This window comes from Primulina tabacum, chromosome 8 (assembly GCF_025594145.1).
Source record: "Primulina tabacum isolate GXHZ01 chromosome 8, ASM2559414v2, whole genome shotgun sequence".
Taxonomy (NCBI): Eukaryota; Viridiplantae; Streptophyta; class Magnoliopsida; order Lamiales; family Gesneriaceae; genus Primulina; species Primulina tabacum.
In genome coordinates this window covers 30,845,025-30,867,921 of record NC_134557.1, presented here as the reverse complement: position 1 = coordinate 30,867,921, position 22,897 = coordinate 30,845,025, and the positions used below count along the sequence as shown (strand labels likewise).

At 38.9% G+C, this 22,897-nt stretch overlaps 2 protein-coding genes across 3 annotated transcripts in view; one reads left to right on the top strand and one right to left on the bottom strand.

Moving 5' to 3' along the window:
* Nucleotides 1–14,400: 14,400 nt before the first annotated feature.
* On the bottom strand, nucleotides 14,401–15,371 carry LOC142553902 (photosystem I reaction center subunit IV, chloroplastic-like). The gene is given in 4 exon segments (XM_075664442.1): nucleotides 14,401–14,670; nucleotides 14,772–14,837; nucleotides 15,025–15,223; nucleotides 15,225–15,371. Coding segments are annotated over 4 exon segments (420 nt in total). The 5' UTR covers nucleotides 15,275–15,371; the 3' UTR covers nucleotides 14,401–14,565.
* Nucleotides 15,372–17,992: 2,621 nt separating this feature from the next.
* Nucleotides 17,993–22,897, top strand: part of LOC142553901 (uncharacterized) — a 68,540-nt gene continuing 63,635 nt past the window's right edge. For both annotated transcript variants that reach the window (XR_012822042.1, XM_075664440.1), the window contains exon 1: nucleotides 17,993–18,165. The gene's annotated coding sequence lies outside the window, so the exon portion shown is untranslated. The remainder of the gene's footprint in view (nucleotides 18,166–22,897) is intronic.

The window sequence follows — 22,897 nt, the reverse complement described above, 5'->3', positions numbered from 1 at the left end:
TGCATTGCCCAGTTGTTCAGAGGACTTTGTTGTATATACTGATGCGTCGAAGAAGGGTCTCGGTGCAGTGCTGATGCAACGTGGAAAGGTTATAGCCTATGCTTCTCGTCAGTTGAAGGACTACGAGAAAATTTATCCTACGCATGATCTGGAACTGGCTGCTGTGGTATTCGCCCTGAAAATCTGGAGACACTATTTATATGGCGAAAAATGTGAAATTTTCACGGACCACAAGAGTTTAAGGTATTTGTTTTCCCAGAAAGAACTCAATATGCGACAGAGACGGTGGTTAGAGCTTGTCAAAGACTATGAGAATGACGATTAGTTACCACCCTGGGAAGGCGAATGTTGTAGCGGATGCATTGAGCCGTAAGTCAAGTTCTTCTTTGAGTTCTATGATCCAGAAGCCATTGTTGTTAGAATTGCAACGAGAGGAGATAGCTTTGGTGGTTCCGGGAACCATTGCTTGCTTTTCAGCGTTGATCATTCGGGCTACATTGACGGACAGAATCCCTAGAGAGCAGGCCAATGATGTACAGTTGACAAAGATGAGAGCTAGAGTAGAAGAGAGAGGTAATTCAGAGTTTGGGATGAATATAGAGGTTTGGTGACATTCAGAGGCCGTATATGCATTCCTACTGGTGATGATATTCGGCGAGACGTCTTGACAGAGACACATACCACGCCATACTCGATACATCCAGGTAATACCAAGATGTATCAGGATCTTCGTAGACTTTATTGGTGGCCAGGTATGAAGAAGGATATTGCCATGTTTATTTCTCAATGTCTAACTTGTCAGCAGGTGAAAATCAAACATCAGAAACCTGCTGGGACATTGCAGTCATTGCCGATTCCTCAATGGAAATGGGAGCATATTTCGATGGACTTCGTGGTTGGTCTTCCCAAAACGCAGAAAGGTTATAACTCTATTTGGGTTGTCGTTGATCGGTTGACCAAATCAGCGCATTTTCTCCCAGTCAAGACAACGTATTTCATGAACCAGTATGCCGAAGAGTATATAGCAGAGATTGTTAGACTTCATGGTGTTCCTGTGTCGACCGTGTCTGATCGTGACCCTAGATTTACTTCAGAGTTTTGGAAGAGTTTGCACAGATTCTTGGGTACACGGTTAGCATTCAGTACATCATATCATCCCCAGAGCAACGGTCAATCAGAGAGAGTTATTCACATTTTAGAGGATATGCTCAGAGCTTGTACTATCGACTATCCTGGTAGTTGGGATTCCAAATTGCCTCTAGTTGAGTTCACGTACAATAATAGCTACCAAGCGACGATTGGCATGGCACCGTATGAAGCACTTTATGGAAGAAAATGTAGATCCCCCTTGTATTGGGACGAGATTGGTGAGAGGAAGATGTTGGGTCCGGAGTTGGTCCAACAGACAGCTGATGTTGTTGCTGTTATTCGAGAGAGGATGAAGACAGCACAGTCGAGACAGAAGAGTTATGCTTATGTACGGCGTAGGCCGTTGCAGTTTGAGGTTGGTGATCACGTGTTCTTGAAGATTGCACCTCTTAAAGGTGTGATGCGGTTTGGCAAAAAGGGAAGTTGAGTCCAAGGTTTATAGGCCCATTTGAGATTTTGGATAGAGTCGGTGATCGAGCTTACAGGTTAGCCCTACCGCCAGATCTTGACAGAGTTCGTAATGTTTTTCATGTCTCCATGCTCAGGAAGTATATTGCGAATCCTTCCCATGTTCTTCGTCACGAGCCATTGGATTTGACGCCGAATTTAACGTACCAAGAGATTCCAGTCCAAATTCTGGATCGTAAAGTTAAAGTGTTGAGGAACAAAGAGATCGGCATTGTTAAAGTCTTTTGGAGGAATCAATTGATTGAAGAAGCCACGTGGGAACCAGAGGATGAGATGAAAGAAAAGTATCCTGAGATTTTTGCGCAGTGACGTCAATTTCGAGGACGAAATTCCTTTAAGGAGGGGAGATTGTAATAGCCAAGTTTTGTGAACGGTACGGTTTAAGATTTCTTATGTTTATGGACTATTTGGTCAAGTTTAAGTATATTTTAGATGTTAAGAGTTGTGATTTATGGTTTATAGTATTGTTGGTTATACTTGATATGTGGTTTTATTGTAGCGTCGTCGTGGTTTAATTCACTGTAATTTGTATGTTGAGCCAATTGGTATGAGGCCAATTGTTAGATAAGACATAGAGGTGCAACTTTCATGCTGAGAGTGTTGCCGAATTATGAGGAGAAGCGACGTTACGATTCGATTTTTAGATGCAAAGCTTGTTGTTGGCTACAGAGGAGAGTGCACCCGCGCTGGAGAAGACACCGCACCCGCGGTGTTTGGGCAGAGACCAGAGCGAACCCGCGGTAAGAACTCAGCGCACCCGCTGTCGTCGTTTTCAGATTTTTGGATGTTGTCCTGTACACGCAGCGCACCTGCGGTGAAGAAGCTAGCGCACCCGCGGTCGATGAACAGTAAAGTCTTGTTTTCGGTTTTAAGTGATTAAATACAAGGTTTACTCTCATTTCTCTTCTCCACTTCTGAAAAATTCAGCTCAAGGGAGATCTAGGGTTCTTATTCCCTTCTTTGATTTCTTTTATTCTAGCTTCTTGTTGGATTATTGAAGTGAGAACAAGTTTACTTTGGGGTTTAAGAGCTAAGATAAGTGGTTTTTCTTCTTGTTCTTGAGTTATTGATGATGGTGGAGTTTAGGGTTGATAGTTGTGATAGATGTATTGGGTTAAATGATCATCTAATGTTATTATTTGGGTGTTGATGGTTATTTATTGGTTATTGTTGTAGGATTTGTACCAAGAGTTTTGAAACAAGTGCTCCAAGTGTTGTAAGTGGAATTCATTTCCTTGTGCTCACATGATAATATATGTATGGTGTTTCAATGGTTTTAACATGCTATTCCTTTCCATTTGATTCATATTATGTATAAATACACTTTGTTGTATATTAGAGGCTTTTATATGTCTCAATTGTGTAAAAGGGAATACAAAAGAAAAGAGTATGCCTATTTAATGCCCAAGAGAGAGTTCAAATGATTTATTGGATTGATAAAGAGATAGTCAGAGATTCCATGCAATTAGTTGATCAACGACCATAGGCTTATATCCCAACAGAGTAATCGATTTATATCGATGGGATATAGGTACAGAGACAGAGATACTATTGAAATATCAATCCACCAGAGAAAAGAGAAATATCATTGTTATGTTCATGTTCTACTATATTATTTATGTTTAAGAGTTAGATGGTATTTAATGATTTCAAAGCCATGTTTTACAGAGTATGATATGTATACATTGTTATGTAAGAGTTCCACTTGCTGAGTTTTATACTCATTTCAGTTATTCATGTGATGTAGATAAGAGCGACGAGCCAGAACGTTGATTGGAGTCGGGGTCATATGCATACAAGAGATGGAAGGAAGAAGATATTTTGCTAGCATTTTGACATGATCAAAAATGATATTTTGTATTTTGATGCAACGCTTGATTGATCATGTATCTACTTTTGATTGTAAATATTTTATGTCAAGAAAAATTTAAATCCTTCTTCTCTCTAAGTAAATTTTTAATTTTTCGTTGTGTTATTTTATAAAATCGGTCATAGGTGTTACACCATTGGCCATTAGCCTTGCAAACGACGCAAGGAAACGTTAACACTGCTGCTGTATTTTTGACAGCAAGTTGTGCTGCGGTTCAGAGGTGTGTTTCGAGTACTTGGTTGGCTTTCAGCCTATGGCCTTGGACTGGACAGTACCCCATCGAGTTAGGAAGGTCGTGTTTTTGACCGTTCGTGATTCAGTTAAGTTTAGAGGTCGTACGAGAATTTACGGTGCGATGTGCGAAATTGACTCTCGAAAGAGCGTTTCATGTTTTGGCCTCCATTCACCAAAATTTCGACTTTCATTTTGGAGCATTATTTCATCATTTTAGGTGTATTTTAATCATGACTAAATGATGGTTCGGTGTTTGTACGGGTTGGCACGGATTCATGATTAAATACTAAGTCAATGGGCGTAATTGTCTCGTTTATGGATTCAATTACAAAGTTTGGTCAAGTAAAATCATTTGCATATTTTCACGTTAGATTTAAGTCGCAGCGAGCCTGGAAACGATCCAACCCATTCGGTAAAATTAATACAGGATATTTAATTACGTTGTTTAATTACATTACGTGCATAAAAATATAAAATATTCATTTTTGAGATTTATTCGATATTGCTTGTGGCCACTTCACTATCATGGGATTATTGCCTCACCCGGTGGTCACTTACCGGTTTAGTTCAGTTCAGTTCTACCCAGTATACCGTGGCATTAGAATGATCAGACGATTATTACATCACCCGGTGGTCACTTACCGTTTTAGTTCAGTTCAGTTCATGGGGCCACTAGCGTAGAACATAATCTCAACAGAAAATTTATGACATGTTATTTTATGACAGGGCTCGATTGAGCAAACATTCCACTTATGATTTCCAGTTCAGTTATGCACGTATTATAATTACTCATGACATGACATTTTAACGTTATGCCAGACTCATGATATCATTACTTTACATGCAATTTTATTATAAATACTTGTTATTTACGATGTATGCATGATGAGTCTTTAGACTCACTAAACTTGATTGTTGTAGGTACTGATGAGCTCGGGACCGAGGGCGGAGACCAGTGAGCTAGCTTGGGTCGGTAGTAGTGGAACCCGAGGACCTCATTTTCAGCATTTATCATTTTTATGCTAAAACATTTTATCTTTCGTTGGATTAATTTAAATCGTTAGTTTGCGAACGATAACTTCTTCCGCTACTATTTGAACAGTAAACTTTATTTATCAGTTTATTTTATGAATGTGGCATTTTAATTATTAAAAAAAATAGAAGAAAGAGAAGAAAATTTTTAATTTTTTCGCAAATTTTCAAATACGAATTTTCGGGCCTTTATAGCTAGTATCAGAGCCTATATTCTTGTAAAGGGTTGTACTACTACTGACCACGAGAAGCTCATGAAGTCACGTTTTCGGTCTGTAAGTTTTAAATTTACGCATTTTATTTAAAGCATGAATTATTTTAACGCATGTTCTCATGAAATATTTTTACGTCCAGATTTTTATTGTTCAGTATTTATTTAAATTTAAATAAATTATGGAATTATGCATGTTAGTTACGTATGGGTTATGTATGGAACAGTATGCCCCCTTGACGCATTCTTGAGCGCACTAGAGATGAGAGCCTCGCCAGGAGGACTGCGTGGACCAGAGGCAGGAGAGGGATGTACATCCACCCCCTCCACCTGACATGAATGCCCAGATGCTGGCTGGGATGACTCAGTTCTTCGCGCAGGTTGCGGGGAACAATTTTGGAGCAGCCAGGCCGACAGGGCCCGAGGCTGTCTATGAGAGATTCATGAAGATGCGTCCTAAGGAGTTTTCAGGGACGACGGACCCCATGATTGCCGAGGGCTGGATCAAGTCCCTCGAGGTCATCTTCGAGTTCATGGAGTTTGGAGATGCGGACCGAGTTCGTTGTGCTACATATCTGTTCGGAGGAGATGCCCGCTTATGGTGGGAAGGAGCGTCAGTAGCCCTGAACTTGACTACGCTGAGCTGGACACATTTCACGGAGGTGTTTTACTCCAAATATTTTACTGACGAAGTGCGTTCCACGTTGACCAAGGAGTTCACGACCCTGAGACAGGGAGATCTGACTGTTACGAAGTTCATCCGTAAGTTTGAGAGGGGCTGTCATTTTGTGCCCCTGATCGCGAACGATGCCGGTGCCAAGTTGAGACACTTTCTAGATGGTCTACGGCCGATCTTGCGCCGTGATGTTAGGGTGGCTGGCCCTACTACTTATGATGTTGTCGTCTCCAGAGCTCTAGCTGCAGAGCAGGACCAGCGTGACATTGAGAGGGATCGCCAGGGGAAGCGAACGATTCTAGTACCACACCGCCCTCCTCCTCCTCAGCAGCAGCATCAGAATAAGAGGCCTTTCCACGGCCCACCCAGAAACAGAGGCCAACAGCAGCAGCAGCGGGGACGTGCAGTCCCAAGGACCTTTGAGCACCCTGTCTGTCCCAAGTGCTCACGTCGCCATCCTAGAGCATGTATGTATGGTTCCGGTAAGTGTTACAAGTGTGATAGTCCAGACCACTTGCTACCGCAGTGCCCACAGGGAAGTCTGCCTACCCAAGGCAGAGTCTTTGCTCTCCATGCAGCAGAGACGAACCCAGACACCATGCTTATGACTGGTATCTTACAAGTTTAAGTTTATATTTGAAATTCGATGTTTTGGGAATCTGGGTTAATATTTTGAACTTAGAATTGCGATAGGATTGCATGCTCTACTCAGTATTATATTCGGGAATTAGATTAGAAGAACTTTGACCCTTGCATGTCTATAAGTTTAGTTCTTGTAACTATTGGGTTCAACTTAGAGTTTCAATCTTTCAGGGAGAATTTTTATATCCGGTTCCGCTACGAAAGCCTTGATAGATTCAGGGGCTACTCACTCGTTTATTTCGGAGGCCTTTGCTAACTTCCTCAAGGTCAAGACCGTTGGGTTAGATGTGGCGTATTCAGTAGTACTTCCTTCTGGAGAGGAGATGACAGCTACCAATGTGATCCGAGACATAGACCTCGAGCTTCATGGCAATCTTGTTTATGCAGATCTTATCGAACTGCCAATGCCAGAGTTTGACATCATACTAGGGATGGACTGGCTATTGCGGAACAGAGTTTTAATTGACTTCCAGCGGAGATCTGTTCTAGTCCGACCGCCTGGGATGACGCAGTTCTTATTTGAGCCAGACAGGTACTTTCCTTTACCGCGTATTATCCCTTATGTCCAGGCTAGGAAGCTCATGCATAGAGGGTGTCGGGCGTTTTTAGCAACTTTTATATCTGTCCCCGAGGCACCCAGTCAGTCAGCCGCAGATGTTCCGATTGTTAGAGACTTCTTAGACGTTTTTCCTGAGGACGTCTCTGGTATGCCACCCGAGAGAGAGGTGGAGTTTTCTATCGAGCTTATGCCATGTACGGTTCCGATCTCAAAAGCACCGTAACGACTAGCACCGACAGAGATGGCAGAGCTTAAGAAGCAGATACAGGAACTTCTTGAAAAGGAGTTCATTCGCCCGAGTTTTTCTCCATGGGGCGCGCCAATCTTGTTTATGAAGAAGAAGGATGGCTCTATGAGGCTTTGCATTGATTACCGGGAGTTGAATAGGGTGACAGTGAAGAACAAGTATCCACTTCCGCGGATTGAGGATTTATTTGATCAGTTGCAGAGAGCTTCGGTATTCTCCAAGATTGATCTGCGTTCTGGTTACCACCAGTTGAGAGTGAAAGATGCCGATGTTTCCAAAACCGCTTTTAGGACTCGTTATGGCCACTACGAGTTTCTTGAGATGTCGTTCGGTTTGACGAATGCGCCAGCGATCTTCATGGATCTCATGAATTGCGTATTTTAGCCGTATCTTGATCAGTTTGTTATAGTATTCATAGATGACATTCTCGTCTACTCAAAGAATCAGGAGGATCACAGCAGGCATCTGATCACAGTGTTGCAGACCTTGCAGAAGCACAAGTTATTCGCAAAGTTCAGTAAGTGCGAATTCTGGTTAGAGAAGGTGGCGTTCTTAGGCCACATTGTTTCTAGCAGTGGTATTGAGGTAGACCCAGCGAAAGTTGCCGCAGTCAGAGATTGGTTCGTGCCGCAGAATGCATCAGAGATCCGCAGTTTCCTTGGGCTAGCAGGATATTATCGGAAGTTCATTAAGGGATTCTCCTCCATTTCCGTACCAGTCACATCATTGACCAAGAAGAATGCTAAATTTGTGTGGAGCGATGAGTGTCAGAAGAGCTTTTATACTTTGAAGCAAGCTCTTATCTCAGCAACAATTTTGGCCATGCCGTCAGGGCCCGGAGATTTTGTTTTGTATACCGATGCTTCGAAGCTCGGTTTGGGCGCAGTATTGATGCAGCATGGGAAGGTGATAGCGTATGCTTCTCGTCAACTGAAAATCCATGAGAAGAATTACACTACACATGATCTAGAGTTCGCCGCCGTGTTATTTGCCTTTAAGATTTGGAGGCATTATTTGTATGGAGAGAAGTGGCAAATCTTTACCGACCACAAGAGCCTCAAGTACTTCTTTATGCAGAAAGAGCTGAACATGCGTCAGAGGCGTTGGTTGGAGTTAGTGAAGGATTACGATTGTGACATTAGCTACCACCCGGGCAAAGCTAATGTAGTTGCGGATGCATTGAGCAGGAAGGTCGCAGTGATGGCTCATTTGACGATTCAGAGACCTCTTCAGTCTGAGATGCAGAAATTTGATCTTGAGACTTATCCTCGAGGTAGAGTTCCCCGTCTATCTACCTTGACTATTCAGTCCTCTCTTCTAGACCGTATTCGTAGTGGGCAGTCAGCAGATGAGCAGTTGGCAAAGTGGAAGCAGAGAGATGAGGCCAAGGGCAGTATCCTGTATACAGTCAGCGACGGTATTGTGAGATACCGAGACAGAATGTGGGTTCCTAGCAGTTATTCTCTCCGAGAAGATATTCTATCAGAGGCCCACATGTCACCGTACTCTATTCATCCTGGGAGTACGAAGATGTACAAAGATCTACAGTTATTGTATTGGTGGCCCGGAATGAAGAAGGATATCAGACGTTTTGTATCCGAGTGTCTGACTTGTCAGTTAGTGAAGGCGGAGCATCAGAGACCAGCAGGTGTGCTCAAGCCTCTTCCTATTCCCGAGTGGAAGTGGGAGAATGTTACCATGGACTTTGTGACCGTTTTGCCGAAGTCAGTAAGAGGATCAAATGCCATCTGAGTGATTGTTGATCGTCTTACCAAATCAGCGCACTTCTTGCCTATCAAGACGACTTTCACCATGATTCAGTATGCAGAGTTGTATATCCGGGAGATAGTCCGACTTCATGGTATTCCTGTTTCTATCGTTTCTTACAGAGATCCCACATTTACTTCCTCATTTTGGAAGAGTTTGCTTTCGACCATGGGTACGAAGTTGCTGTTTAGCACAGCTTTCCATCCGCAGACAGATGGGCAGTCAGAGCGAGTTATTCTGATTTTGTAGGATCTTCTCCGTGCTTGTGTCATTGATTTTTCAAGGAGTTGGGAGTCGAACTTACTATTGGTAGAGTTCACCTACAACAACAGTTTTCAGTCGTCTATAGGTATGGCTCCGTATGAAGCACTGTATGGCTGTAAGTGTAGATCTCCTGTTCATTGGGATGAAGTAGGAGAGAGAGCAGAGTTGGGTCCAGAGATTATTCAGCAGACTGTCGACGTAGTAGCCCGGATCCGTGATAGAATGAGGACTGCTCAGAGTTGACAGAAGAGCTATGCAGATCAGAGGAGGAGAGATTTAGATTTTGCCGTTGGCGGCCATGTCTTTGTGAAAGTAGCACCTATGAAGGGTGTCATGCGATTTGGGAAGAAAGGAAAGCTCAGTCCGAGAATCATTGGACCATTTGAGATCCTCGACAGAGTTGGGACACTAGCTTATCGTGTGGCTCTTCCGCCGAATCTGGCCGGAGTACACAATGTGTTCCACGTCTCTATGCTGAGGAAGTATATGGCAAATCCTTCGCATGTCCTGAATTTTGAACCGTTGCAGCTTACTCCGAACCTGTCTTATGAAGAGAGGCCAGCGCAGATCTTAGACAGACAGGAGAAGAAACTTCGGAACAAGCTGGTTAAGCGAGTGAAAGTCAAATGGCTTAACCATTCCGAGGAGGAAGCTACCTGAGAATCTGAGCCAGAGATGTGGAGTCGTTATCCCGAGTTATTCGGTACGTCTTAATTTCGAGGACGAAATTTCTTTAAGGGGGGAGGGTTGTAGAACCCGTAAATCAACTACATATAAGCCATGCATAATTCTAGTATTTAAATTAAAATGATTTTTATTGCATGAGTATTTAAATTATTCCTTTAAATTTAATTATTTTATGCAGTAGTTTAACTATTATCTTTTCAGTTAAATAAGTGAGGCCGGACTGGAGTTGGAGTTTTGAGATAAAATTTAATATTAAGAAAACATTCCTAGAATTTATTTAAGTTAATTCAATGTAAAAGAATGTTTAAGGAATTATTTAAGTAAATTAAATATTTAGCCATGCATGCAAGATAATGTTATTCCATAATTAATTTATTAATCCAGTAAAATATTTAATGGGTAGATAAAACTCTAAGGATTTAAAATACATTATTTAAGCAATATTTCTCCTCCCATTATCTTATAATTTCGGCCATTGCACTATAAGGGATTTAAATTTTTGGCATCACTCCATTTTTGATATCTTTCCTTAATCCAGTTCATGGTAGATAATCCCTCACATTTTAATTCACCCATAATTATTAGATAAGCAATTTTTCCTACCCACATTTTTAGATGATAAAAATCGGCCCTCCTTAATTAATTTAAAAACATTCGACAACTCATTTCTTTGATATCCTTCCTTATCTCTTCATGGTAGAATAATTCCCACAATTTTAATCCCCCAATAATTAATAAATTAAGCAATATTCTCCCATGATTTGGTAGATAAAATCAGTCACCTCCTTTGAAAGATTTAATTAGTTGTGACAACTCAACATTTGATATCATTCCTTATTCTTTTCTTGGAGATAATTCCCTCACCTTTTAATCTTCAATAATTAAATAATTAAGCAATTTCCTCCCTTGTATCTAGACTAGAAATTTCGGTCACCACCTCATAAATTATCCCTCAAATCTCTTGATGTCATTATTGTTTCCTTATCTCTCAAATTCAAAAGATTTCAAGACTTATTCTCTCCATTTATATTGCAACCTTCCCATTTATCTACCTAACCTTCTCTCCCCACCCTCATTCTCAAAATTCAGAGCACATTCAGAGAGAAAAAAATTCGAGAGAGACAGCAGTAGAAAATCGTGAGAGCTAGGGAGAAAAACAAGAAACAAAAGTGAAGCACTCCGTCTCCTCCGCGCCGCGTCGTTGTTTTGTTTGTTTTCCTTTCAAAACAAACCAAGGCATGTCTATATTTCTTTCACTCTTCAATCAAGCCATATAGATATTTTTAAACATAGCATGTACATGAATTATTGCAAGAAAACCGAAATACATGTGTGACATTTTCGAAAATGCATGTGCAGAATTTTCTGTTTTCTTTCATGCTTCACGGGTTCCATGTTTGTGTCGTTTCAGGTGGTTGGCTCGTGTCCAGGCTCCCAAGGCTGCCCCTATACATGTACTAGTGTGTATTAGAATCACGTTGGTCCAGTAGTTCAAGCCCCATGCATGCTGGAATTGAGAAAATACAGCAACTCCCCCATAAAACCATTTTGAGTTCGAAAATTCTGTTCTTGCTGTCAAGGGAGATGAATCTGATCTTGGCTGCCCTATGGGCTATAGCCATGGTTAGAACATCCCCATATTATGTCTAAGACGTGACCAAGTTGGCCTTTTGAGGCTTGGTCCATGGTTGCAACGTTTTTAAATAAAACAAGAACAGCCCCCCCCCCCCCTTCGACCCCTTTTCATTTGCTGCATGAGTACTTTCGGTTTTGATGGTTGGGGTGGATCTCGGTTGGCCTCTGGCCCTTAGCCCTAGTTCACACCACACCTCATGACGTCTAGATCGAGCCATGGTCAATCAAATGGCCACTGGAACGATGAAAGATAGCAAGCGAACCGAAGCAACACAGTACAGATTTTTGGTGCTCTCGGATGCAAGTTTCGGGTAGTCCATGGTGTTGCTTGGATATTGGCTGGCCTAGGGCCCTTAGCCATGGTTCAAGCCAACCCTTGGGATGTTGGTAAGAGGCTCTAGTTGGTGGTTCAAGCCCCAATGGCCATTAGCCTTGCAAACGATGCAAGGAAACGTTAACACTGCTGCTGTATTTTTGACAGCAAGTTGTGCTGCGGTTCAGAGGTCTGTTTCGAGTCATTTATTGGCTTTCAGCCTATGGCCTTGGACTGGACAGTACCCCATCAAGTTAGGAAGGTCGTGTTTTTGACCGTTTGTGATTCGGTTAAGTTTATAGGTCGTACGAGAATTTACGGTGCGATGTGCCAAATTGACTCTCGAAAGAGCGTTTCATGTTTTGGCCTCCATTCACCAAAATTTCGATATGTATCATTTTTGGAGCATTATTTTATCATTTTAGGTGTATTTTAATCATGGCTAAATGATGGTTCGGTGTTGGTACGGGTTGGCACGGAGTCATGATTAATACCAAGTCAATGGGCGTAATTGTCTCGTTTATGGATTCAATTACAAAGTTTGGTCAAGTAAAATCATTTGCATATTTTCACGTTAGATTTAAGTCGCAGCGAGCCTGGAAACGATCCAAATCATTCTGTAAAATTAATAGAGGATATTTAATTACGTTGTTTAATTACATTACGTGCATAAAAATATAAAATATTCCTTTTTGAGATTTATGCGATATTGCTTGTGGCCACTTCACTATCATGGGATTATTGCCCCACCCGGTGGTCACTTACCGGTTTAGTTCAGTTTAGTTCCACCCAGTATACTGTGGCATTAGTCTGCTCAGACGATTATTACATCACCCGGTGGTCATTTACCGGTTCAGTTCAGTTCAGTTCATGGGGCCACTAGCGTAGAACATAATCTCAACAGAAAATTTATGACATGTTATTTTATGACAGGGCTCGATTGAGCAAACATTCCACTTATGATTTCCAGTTCAGTTATGCACGTATTATAATTACTCATGACACGACATTTTCACGTTATGCCAAACTCATGATATCATTACTTTACATGCAATTTTATTATAAATACTTATTATTTACGATGTATGCATGCTGAGTCTTTAGACTCACTAGACTTGATTGTTGTAGGTACTGATGAGGTCGGGACCGAGGGCGGGGACCAGTGAGCTAGCTTGGGTCGGCAGTAGTGGAACCCGATGACCTCATTTTCAGCATTTACCATTTTTATGCTAAAACATTTTATCTTTCGTTTGATTATTTTAAATCGTTAGTTTGCGAACGTTAACTTCTTCCGCTACTATTTGAACATTAAACTTTATTTATCAGTTTATTTTATGAATGAGGCATTTTAATTATTTAAAAAAAAGAAGAAAGAGAAGAAAATTTTTAATTTTTTCGCAAATTTTCAAATACGAATTTTCGGGCCTTTATACCTACTCTAACAACTATCTCAACTGGAACGCAAAATCTTATAGTTGTGTGACCCTAAATTGTTTTCTTTTTCGGACTTAACCTAATTAGTTTCATTTTTTTCATCAACCCATTGATCAAGAATGTTATATCTCAAGTCTGATTGGACCCATCAGATCATGGTAAAAGCATCTAGTAGCATCACCTCATGATTTCGTAGGTACCATTGATAGTGCCTGCAAGAACCTTAATTATGGTTAGCATACAGTACGGTCCATTCAACTCATATATATCCCGATCGAATCTGAAAACATTAGTATATCGAGAGTTGCATTTGAATTTGATAATGATATGATATATCTTTGAGTAATAACCGTGATACGCTGTGTGAAACTAGGAAAAATATTTCTTTAAAACACGTCTTGCTCTGACCAGAGACTCCTTGCACCACTAACTTATCAGATCACATAAGATATCTTCAACCGGAGGCAACGATAAATCAACGAATACAATGCATTTTCTCCTACATATTTCGAAACTACATTCAACCTCTCCACCTGATGTTCCTCAATGCAGTCTCGGTAAGCGGAACAAAGTGCATGCTAGTACGTATAGCCCTTACATTGTCACATATTAAAGGACTAATGATGTACAATCATAACCGCAGACTATTCCATTCGATAACTGAAAATCACTTGAACAGTTCGAGGGAGGGTTGTTCAGTGCATCATCAAATGATCATCTATCTGTATGAATGGACATCTCTATGCCCTTGCCAGTTTTACATGGCGTTTACGTCACATATGCTAGTCTCAAGCTCAAACGATATTTATGCTTATTTTAGGCGACTGATTCGATTAAGATCTTCCTTAGAATATATATTATAATTCTTAATGAGTTTCGTGATTTTACGTTGCGAGACAGACCTCATGGTACATGATCTAGTATATTCAATTACTTTGTTTATGCAACTTGCATGAGTATACAAATAAAATAAATGTCATAATTGAATACAATCCTAAAATATTATTAAAATAAAAATATTTTTTACGTTAGATTCAATAAAATCCAAATCACGAATTGTCTCCACCTACTCTGTCAACCAAGACCCTTCGATTATATATATTATACTGGCCTCGTGTGCTCATGTTACGTTCATATATTTAAAAACTGACTCTCCACCATGTACGAAAATATACTTGTATCAGTTACTGACTTGTTATTTCACAAGTGCCCTTCACAAATAAACCAAGTAATATTAACTCAAAAATTGAAAACATATTGACAAATCAAGTTAACGAGCACAAGTGGAAATATGCAAGAAAATATATGGAAAAAATAAAAAAGTTTGATACAAAATTAAGAATAAAAGACTAATATAATATACGATACAAAGTGAGCTCATGCAACCACTTCAACTTCGTCCAATGCATAGTTGTTTGTCGATACATTCGCATAATTCACTTTGTTAAACCTCACCACCACTGGGTAACGAGTCCTTGGATCCTGCACATTTATATTACATAAAATTTATATTAGTTCCATTAAAGTTCCATTAACATAAAGAGTGTGTGTGTGTGTGTGTGTGTGTGTGTGTAAAATCTCACCTGGTCAACAGCAACAACTGAGCCAGTACCCTTGAACCAGTATGACTCCTTCCTCAGAATTTTAACCTGCCAGCCCAATCACGAATCTAAATTCATATGATTTTCATCTAAGATTACTATTAATAAAAAATTTTCAATTATTTGAAATCGGACTTTTTCCCAAATGTTTGAATCATAACTTAGATTCTATTTCAAATGATTACATCAAATTTAAAAAACACTAGTTTTAGTAGGTGTATTAATGGTTACTCACCTTGGCACCTCTAGGAGGGCCAACGGGTGCTGGCTTGGCTTCTGCTTTAGCCTCTTCTGCTGGCGGTGCCGGTTCAGGATCAGGTTGTGCATCCGCCGGTTCCAACCCGGCGCGGACCACTAAACTCGACTGGTTGAAGTTTCTCTTTGTGGAGAAGTAAACCATGCCGGGTCTAAGGGCGGTTGTGTTGGTGGATGATATTCGGTGCCACCACAAATCCACAAGCTGCCGCCATGCTACAGGTCGCCATTGTTTCTTTTCTGAAAGTTTCCTTGATATATGGATTATGAAGTTTTGTACAATATTACTATTTATTTGTTGTACAAATACAGAAATAAAAAAAGTTTAAGTGAGGGAAGGGTTTGGGTTACTGAGATATCTTTATCCCAGGGCTGTGATTAATTCTTGGAAAGCATTGGCGTTGAGTTGGCCAATGAGAGAATGGAATGTGGTCACCATATCCCGTTCTTTCGGATAATGTCATATCCCCCCTCCCTTTTTTTTTTGTTTCTCTCTTACTCATTTCAATATTTCTTGAAAATGTATTTTCTGAATCATAAAGTTTATGTTCGAGTTTGTGTTATAACAATAAACTTCGTATTCAAACGCAATGGGCATGAAAATTGAATTTACAAATTTCATATTATGAAAGTGGAAAGCCCAAAATTTTCATAATGTCTTGGAATTCAAACAATAATATGTGGCCCAATCAGGCATAGAAGCAATTAGCACATAGTGGCTATCGATTTATTTCTTTTCTCAGAAATAAATGTCTTTGCATATAGCCCGCTTCCCACTTTTTTTCACCTATAGTCAATAATTTCTAAAAATAATAGGTAGTTAACATTTTCTATTTTCCTAAAAATAATTAGACACGTTGAAGATGAAATTTAAATAATTTTATTGACTTTTGTAATTTTAAAAGTTTAGAGGTATTAAACATAGACTTTTATAAACTTTATAAAAGTTTATTGACACTCAAATTTGATTTTTCTAGAGTCTTAAAAAGTTTAGTGGTATTTTTTTGTAGACTCTAGAAAAATCTTTAGAACCTCAAAAATTGTCTTCTACTGACTCTAGAGATTTTTGTAGACTTTTAATCCAATAAAATATCATTATCACCATGTCTCTTCCTCATTCAAAGACGCGCTTTTTTCCTCTCCAGAGACAAGTCGAGAGTTCCTCGAATTTCAGAGATATGATTCTTTTCTTGAATCATATTATTGCTTTGATAAAAAGAAACATATTATGATTTCTATGTATTTCTTTCTGTGTTATGTTCGTTGTTTGTTTCTGTATGTTTAGGTGTGTGCTCTAAATTTTTGCATATAATGTGATGTGAGGAATTCTGTACATCTGGCTTTCGGTTTCTTAAAAAAATAATATATTTCGATTTCTGTATTTTCTCAAACCAAAGTTGTTGTTTCTAGTTAGGAATTAAACCGATATTATTTCTCTAATTTTATGTTCTTTTTTCTATACTCAAAGCTTATATTTTATTTTGTTGAAGTTAACAAATTGTCAACACTGAGTCATCTTATATAGTACCGAGACGAACAAATTTGAGATAATTTAACTAATTATGTTCAAAAAAATTGATAAGTTATTAGGGTTTATAAATGTTTATATAAAAATATTTCAAATAATAAGGAAAAATTAATTTGAAAATGATTTGGATATATTAATATATACACAAAAATTTTTGTGAGATGATTTCATAGGTCAATTTTGTGAGACTTTTATTCTATTTTGTTCACCTATGAAAAAATATTAATTTTATGAAAAATATATTACTTTTTATTTTAAATATAGACAAAGTTGACCGATGTCATAAATAAATATATATGAGACATTCTCACAACTGACACTTGTTCTTTTTGGTTTTAGTTAAAGTCTTTTTTACCATCTGAAATTTACATGAAATGGCAATAATTTTAAGAAAAAATAATAAATTACATGGTTCTTTTAAAATATTTTAATTTCTTTCTAAGAGATATTACGTAATCTTACATATATATTTTATTTATAATTTTTTTAAAATTTTAAATTTTTTTAAAGTAACTAGTAAATTGGGCAAGATGTGTTATGGGGTTGGACTTATTTGAAACATACAGAACTCTTATTCTAGGTGTGAAAATTCTGAAACATATGTAACTCTTATTCAAGATGTGTTACAACGTGCATTAAAAGCACGCTGCGCATATTACCTTTAACGGCGTGCACCAAATGTACGCTGTTAATATTGTTGCACTTGACAGAAATAACGGCGTTCATTAAAAGCACGCTGCGGATAGTAATATCCGCAGCGTGCATTTATGTGTGCTGTTAATATTATCCACTATCCGCAGCATGCTTTTATGTGTGCTGTTAATAGCCTATGAAATAACGGTGTACATTAAAAGCACGTTGGGGATAGTAATATTATATACTATCCGCAGCGTGCATTTTTGTGTGCTATTAATAACCTATGCAATAACGGCGTGCATTAAAAGCACGCTGCGGATAGTAATATCATATACTATCTACAGCATGCAATTATGTGCGCTGTCTATAATAATATAAGGTATTATTTATCTATTATCAATGAAATTTATATAATAAGGTTTACACATGTAGTTATTTTTATAGGTGGTTCATTAATCTACAATGACATACATAGAAAATATATTTAAAACAAACAAATAAATATGACTATTCCAAACACGTTTTTACGTTGCTAGATGATAAAGCTAATTTGAACAAAGACTTTTGGAATATGTAAACATTGATATTTTGGCAAAGCAAGCCAAATATCGGCTTTTTTTAAAAAAAAAAAAAGTAAAGCTTATGTTTTATTTGTTATTGTTCCAAAAAAAATTATTATAATTTTTCATACACAACATGCAGATTTTTTTTAAAAAAAAATAAATCTTACATTTTATTTATTATTGTTTTCAAAAAGAATTATTATACCTATTTCTATCAAAGATGCGGATGAATATTAGAAGCGCCAAATCCCAAATCTCGCGCTCAATCCTCCCTTTTCTCTCCTTCAGCCGTGTGATAACTTTCTTTTCATCTACAATCCTTCCTTTTTTTCTCCAGTCATAATTGTGAAAGATTTGTGCCACGGTTCAGATTTACACGACGCTTCCATCTCCGGTAAGTTCCAAATTCGTGGTACTTGATTTCATTGATTTCGTAGGAGATTTGGGTCACGGTTTGTTGTGAATTGGGTCATGTTTGTTGTGAATTCAAGTCAATTATCTATTGAACTGTGGAACACATGGTCATAGCTGAATCACAATTGAATTGGGTCACTGTTTGTGGTGAATTGGGTCTCGGTTTCTTTTTTCCATTCTTGATTGGGGTGTTCGATTTGGATCCCAATTTTAGTGGTGATAACTTGTAAAGGCCCGTATTTCGTATTCATATTTTAGCGGAATTATTAAAAATTTTCTAAATAAATAATTATCTTGCCTCATTTATAAAATAAACATGTAAATAATTTTAACTTTAAAATAACAGCGGAAGCAAATATTGTTTTTAAACAACAATTTAAAAATAATCCAACGTATTAAAACTGAGTTTGAATAATAAAAGGTGCATAAACTAAAACATGAGGTCCTCGGGTTTACTACTGCTGCCACAAGATTGTTCACTGGTCTACGTCCTCCGTCTCGACCTCATCAGTACCTACAACAATCAAGTCTAGTGAATCTAAAGACTCAACATGTATATATCGTGAATAACAAGTAAATATATATATCATAAAATCGCATGCAACGTAAAATATGGTATCGTAAAGCGTACAGTGAAAATCGTATCATGAATAATTATGACTACGTGCATATCTGAAAATCATCCGTAAAAAAAACTTTGCTCAATAGAGCTATGTCATATCATATCATAATTTTCTGGTAGAGATAATGTTTCTAAGCAAGTGGCCCATGACATAACGTGAGCGCCTGATCAGACTAAACCACAGTATACTGGACGGTAGAGATCACCACAGCCCTTGGACTGGATATCCGTACCTATACATAATCGTAAACTGGTCGTGAGTCACAGTGTAACACCCTCTGACCGGTTTTAATAAAATAACAGCGGAATTTAAAATTTTCTTAAAAGAAAGAAGGATTTAAAATACATTTTAATATATAATCAAAAGTATATACATGATCAATGAAATGATACAACAAAATACAAAATATCATTTTTATGATCATGTCCAAAATACTAGCAAAATAGCCCTTTTCCTTCCTTCCTTCTCTTATGCATATGACTCCGGCCCCATTCAACATCACGGCTCTTCGCTCTTATCTGCATCACATGAAATAACTGAAATGAATATAAAACTCAGCAAGTGGAACTCTTACATAGCAATGAATACATAGCATACTTTGATAAACATGGCTTTGAAAACAGTAAATACCATCAACTCTGAAACATAAATATCATAGCATAATATAACAAAAACGATAGTATTTCTCTTTTCTCTGATGGACTGATATCTAAATAGTATCTCTGTCTCTATACCTATATCCCATCGATGTAAATCGATACTCTGTTGGGATATAAGCCTGTGGTCGTTGATCAACTAATTGCATGCAATCTCTGACTATGTATCTATCAATCCAATAAATCATTTGAACTCTCTTTTGGGCATTAAATCAAACACTTTGCATACTCTTTCTCTTGTATTCTCTTTGACATAAAGGAGACATAAAATGCCTCTAATATACAACAAAGTCTATTAATACATAGCATGAATCAAATGGAAGAGAATAACATGTTAAAACCATTGAAACACAATACATATATTATCATGTGAGCACAAGGAAATGAATTCCACTTACAACACTTGGGTCACTTGATTCTATTCTCTTGGTACACTTCCTAAAACAATAAACCAAATAATGAACCATCAACATCTCAATAATCACTAACCCATACCATTAAATCCATAAAACCAATACCATCAACAAACCCATAATCTCCCAACATCAAAATCCAAGAAATAACCAAAGCCATAAGCTTACCTTAGCTTCTTGAACTCAAAGTAACCTTGTTCTCACTTCAAATACCCAACAAAATGCTAGAATTAAATAAAGGAAAGAAAGAAAATGGAACCCTAACCTCCCCTTGCTCTGAAGAAACCGAGAAGAATGGCAAGAATGAGGGAAAAGTGAACCAACTCATGTATTTAATCACTTAAAACCGAAAACATGCTTCTACTGTTCATGCACCGCGGGTGCGCTCCAAAATACACTGCGGGTGCGCTAGGCATTCTGTACAACATCCGAAAATCTGCAAACGTCGACCGCAGGTGCGCTGCCTTTCTTACTGCGGGTGCGGTGTCGCCTCTGCCCAATGACCGCGGGTGCGGTCACCCCTGAAGCCAACAACAAACTTTTGCAATTAAAATCGAACCGCAACGCTGCTACGCCTCAAATCTGGCAACACTCCCAACAAGAAAATTGAACCTCTATGTCTTATCTAACCACTGCAATTGGCCTCATACCAATCGGCTCAACATACAAATTACCATGAATTAAACCGCAACGAAGCTACGACATAACTACATATCAAGTATAACCAACAATACTATAAACCATAAATCGCAACTCTTAAAATCAAAACTATACTTAAACTTAACCAAATAGTCAATAATCATACGAAATCTTAAATCGTACCGTTCACCAGGCTTGGCTATTACAATCTCCCCTCCTTAAAGGAATTTCGTCCTCGAAATTGACGTCATTGCACAAACAACTCAGGATACTTCTCTTTCATTTCATCCTCTGGTTCCCACGTGGCTTCTTCAATCAACTAATTCCTCCAAAGGACTTTAACAATGCCGATCTATTTGTTTCTCAACACTTTAACTTTGCGATCCAGAATCTGGACCGGAATCTCTTGGTACGTCAAATTCGGCGTCAAATCCAATGGCTCGTGACGAAGAACATGGGAAGGATTCGCAATATACTTCCTGAGCATGGAGACATGAAAAACATTATGAACTCTATCAAGATCTGACGGTAGGGCTAACCTGTAAGCTCGATCACCAACTTTATCCAAGATTTCAAATGGGCCTATAAATCTCGGACTCAACTTTCCCTTTTTGCCAAACCGCATCACACCCTTAAGAGGTGCTATCTTCAAGAACACATGATCACCAACCTCAAACTGCAACGGCCTACGACGTACATTAGCATAGCTCTTCTGTCTCGACTGTGCTGTCTTCGTCCTCTCTTGGATAACAGCAACAACATCAGCAGTCTGTTGGACCAACTCTGGACCCAACATCTTCCTCTCGCCAATCTCGTCCCAATACAAGGGAGATCTACACTTTTGGCCATAAATTGCTTCATACGGTGCCATGCCAATCGTCGCTTGGTAGCTATTATTGTACGTGAACTCAACAAGAGGTAATTTTGAATCCCAGCTACCAGGATAGTCGATAGTACAAGCTCTGAACATATCCTCTAAAATCTGAATAACTCTCTCTGATTGACCGTCACTCTTGGGGTGATATGCTGTACTGAATGCTAACCGTGAACCCATAGTTCTGTGCAAACTCTTCCAAAACTCTGAAGTAAATCTAGGGTCACGATCAGACACAATCGACACAGGAACACCATGAAGTCTAACAATCTCAGCTATGTACTCTTCGGCATACTAGTTCATGGAATACGTCGTCTTGACTAGGAGAAAATGCGCTGACTTGGTCAATCGATCAACGATAACCCAAATAGAGTTATAACCTTTCTGCGTTCTGGGAAGACCAGCCACGAAGTCCATCATAATATGCTCCCATTTCCATTGAGGAATCGGCAATGATAGCAATGTCCCAGCAGGTTTCTGATGCTTGATCTTCACCTGCTGACAAGTTAGGCACTGAGAAATAAACATGGCAATATCCTTCTTCATACCTGGCCACCAATAGAGTCTACGAAAATCTTGATACATCTTGGTGCCACCTGAATGTATCGAATATGGCGCGGTATGTGCCTCTGTCAAGACGTCTCGCCGAATATCATCACCAGCATGAATACATATACGGTCTCTAAATGTCACCAAACCATCTCTATTCATCTCAAACTCTGAATTACCTCTCTCCTCTGCTCTGGCTCTCAACTCTGTCAACTGTAAATCATTAGCCTGTTCTCTACGGATCCTGTCTGTCAAAGTAGCCCGAATGACCAACACTGAAAAGCGAGCAATGGTTCCCGAAACCACCAAAGCTATCTCCTCTTGCTGCAAGTCTAACAACAACGGCTTCTGGATCATAGAACTCAAAGAAGAACTTGACTTACGGCTCAATGCATCTGCTACAACATTCGCCTTCCCTGGGTGGTAACTAATCTTCACATCATAGTCTTTGAAAAGCTCTAACCACCGTCTCTGTCGCATATTGAGTTCTTTCTGAGAAAACAAATACTTTAAACTCTTGTGGTCCGTGAAAATTTCACACTTTTCGCCATATAAGTAATGTCTCCAGATTTTCAAGGCGAAAACCACAGCTGCCAGTTCTAGATCATGCGTAGGATAATTCTTCTCGTAGTCCTTCAACTGGCGAGAAGCATAGGCTATAACTTTTCCTCGTTGCATCAGCACTGCACCGAGGCCCTTCTTCGACGCATCGGTATAAACAACAAAGTCCTCTGAACACTGGGCAATGCAAGTATCGGAGCTGTCGTCAACTTATCTTTCAACTCCTGGAATCCACTTTGGCATTCATTGGACCACTCAAACTTCACAGTCTTCCGTGTCAGATTGGTTAACGGCAGGGCAATCTTGGAAAAATCTGAAATAAAACGACGATAATAACCCGCCAAAACAAGAAAACTGCGTACCTCTGATACAGTGGTAGGAATAGGCCACTTCTGTA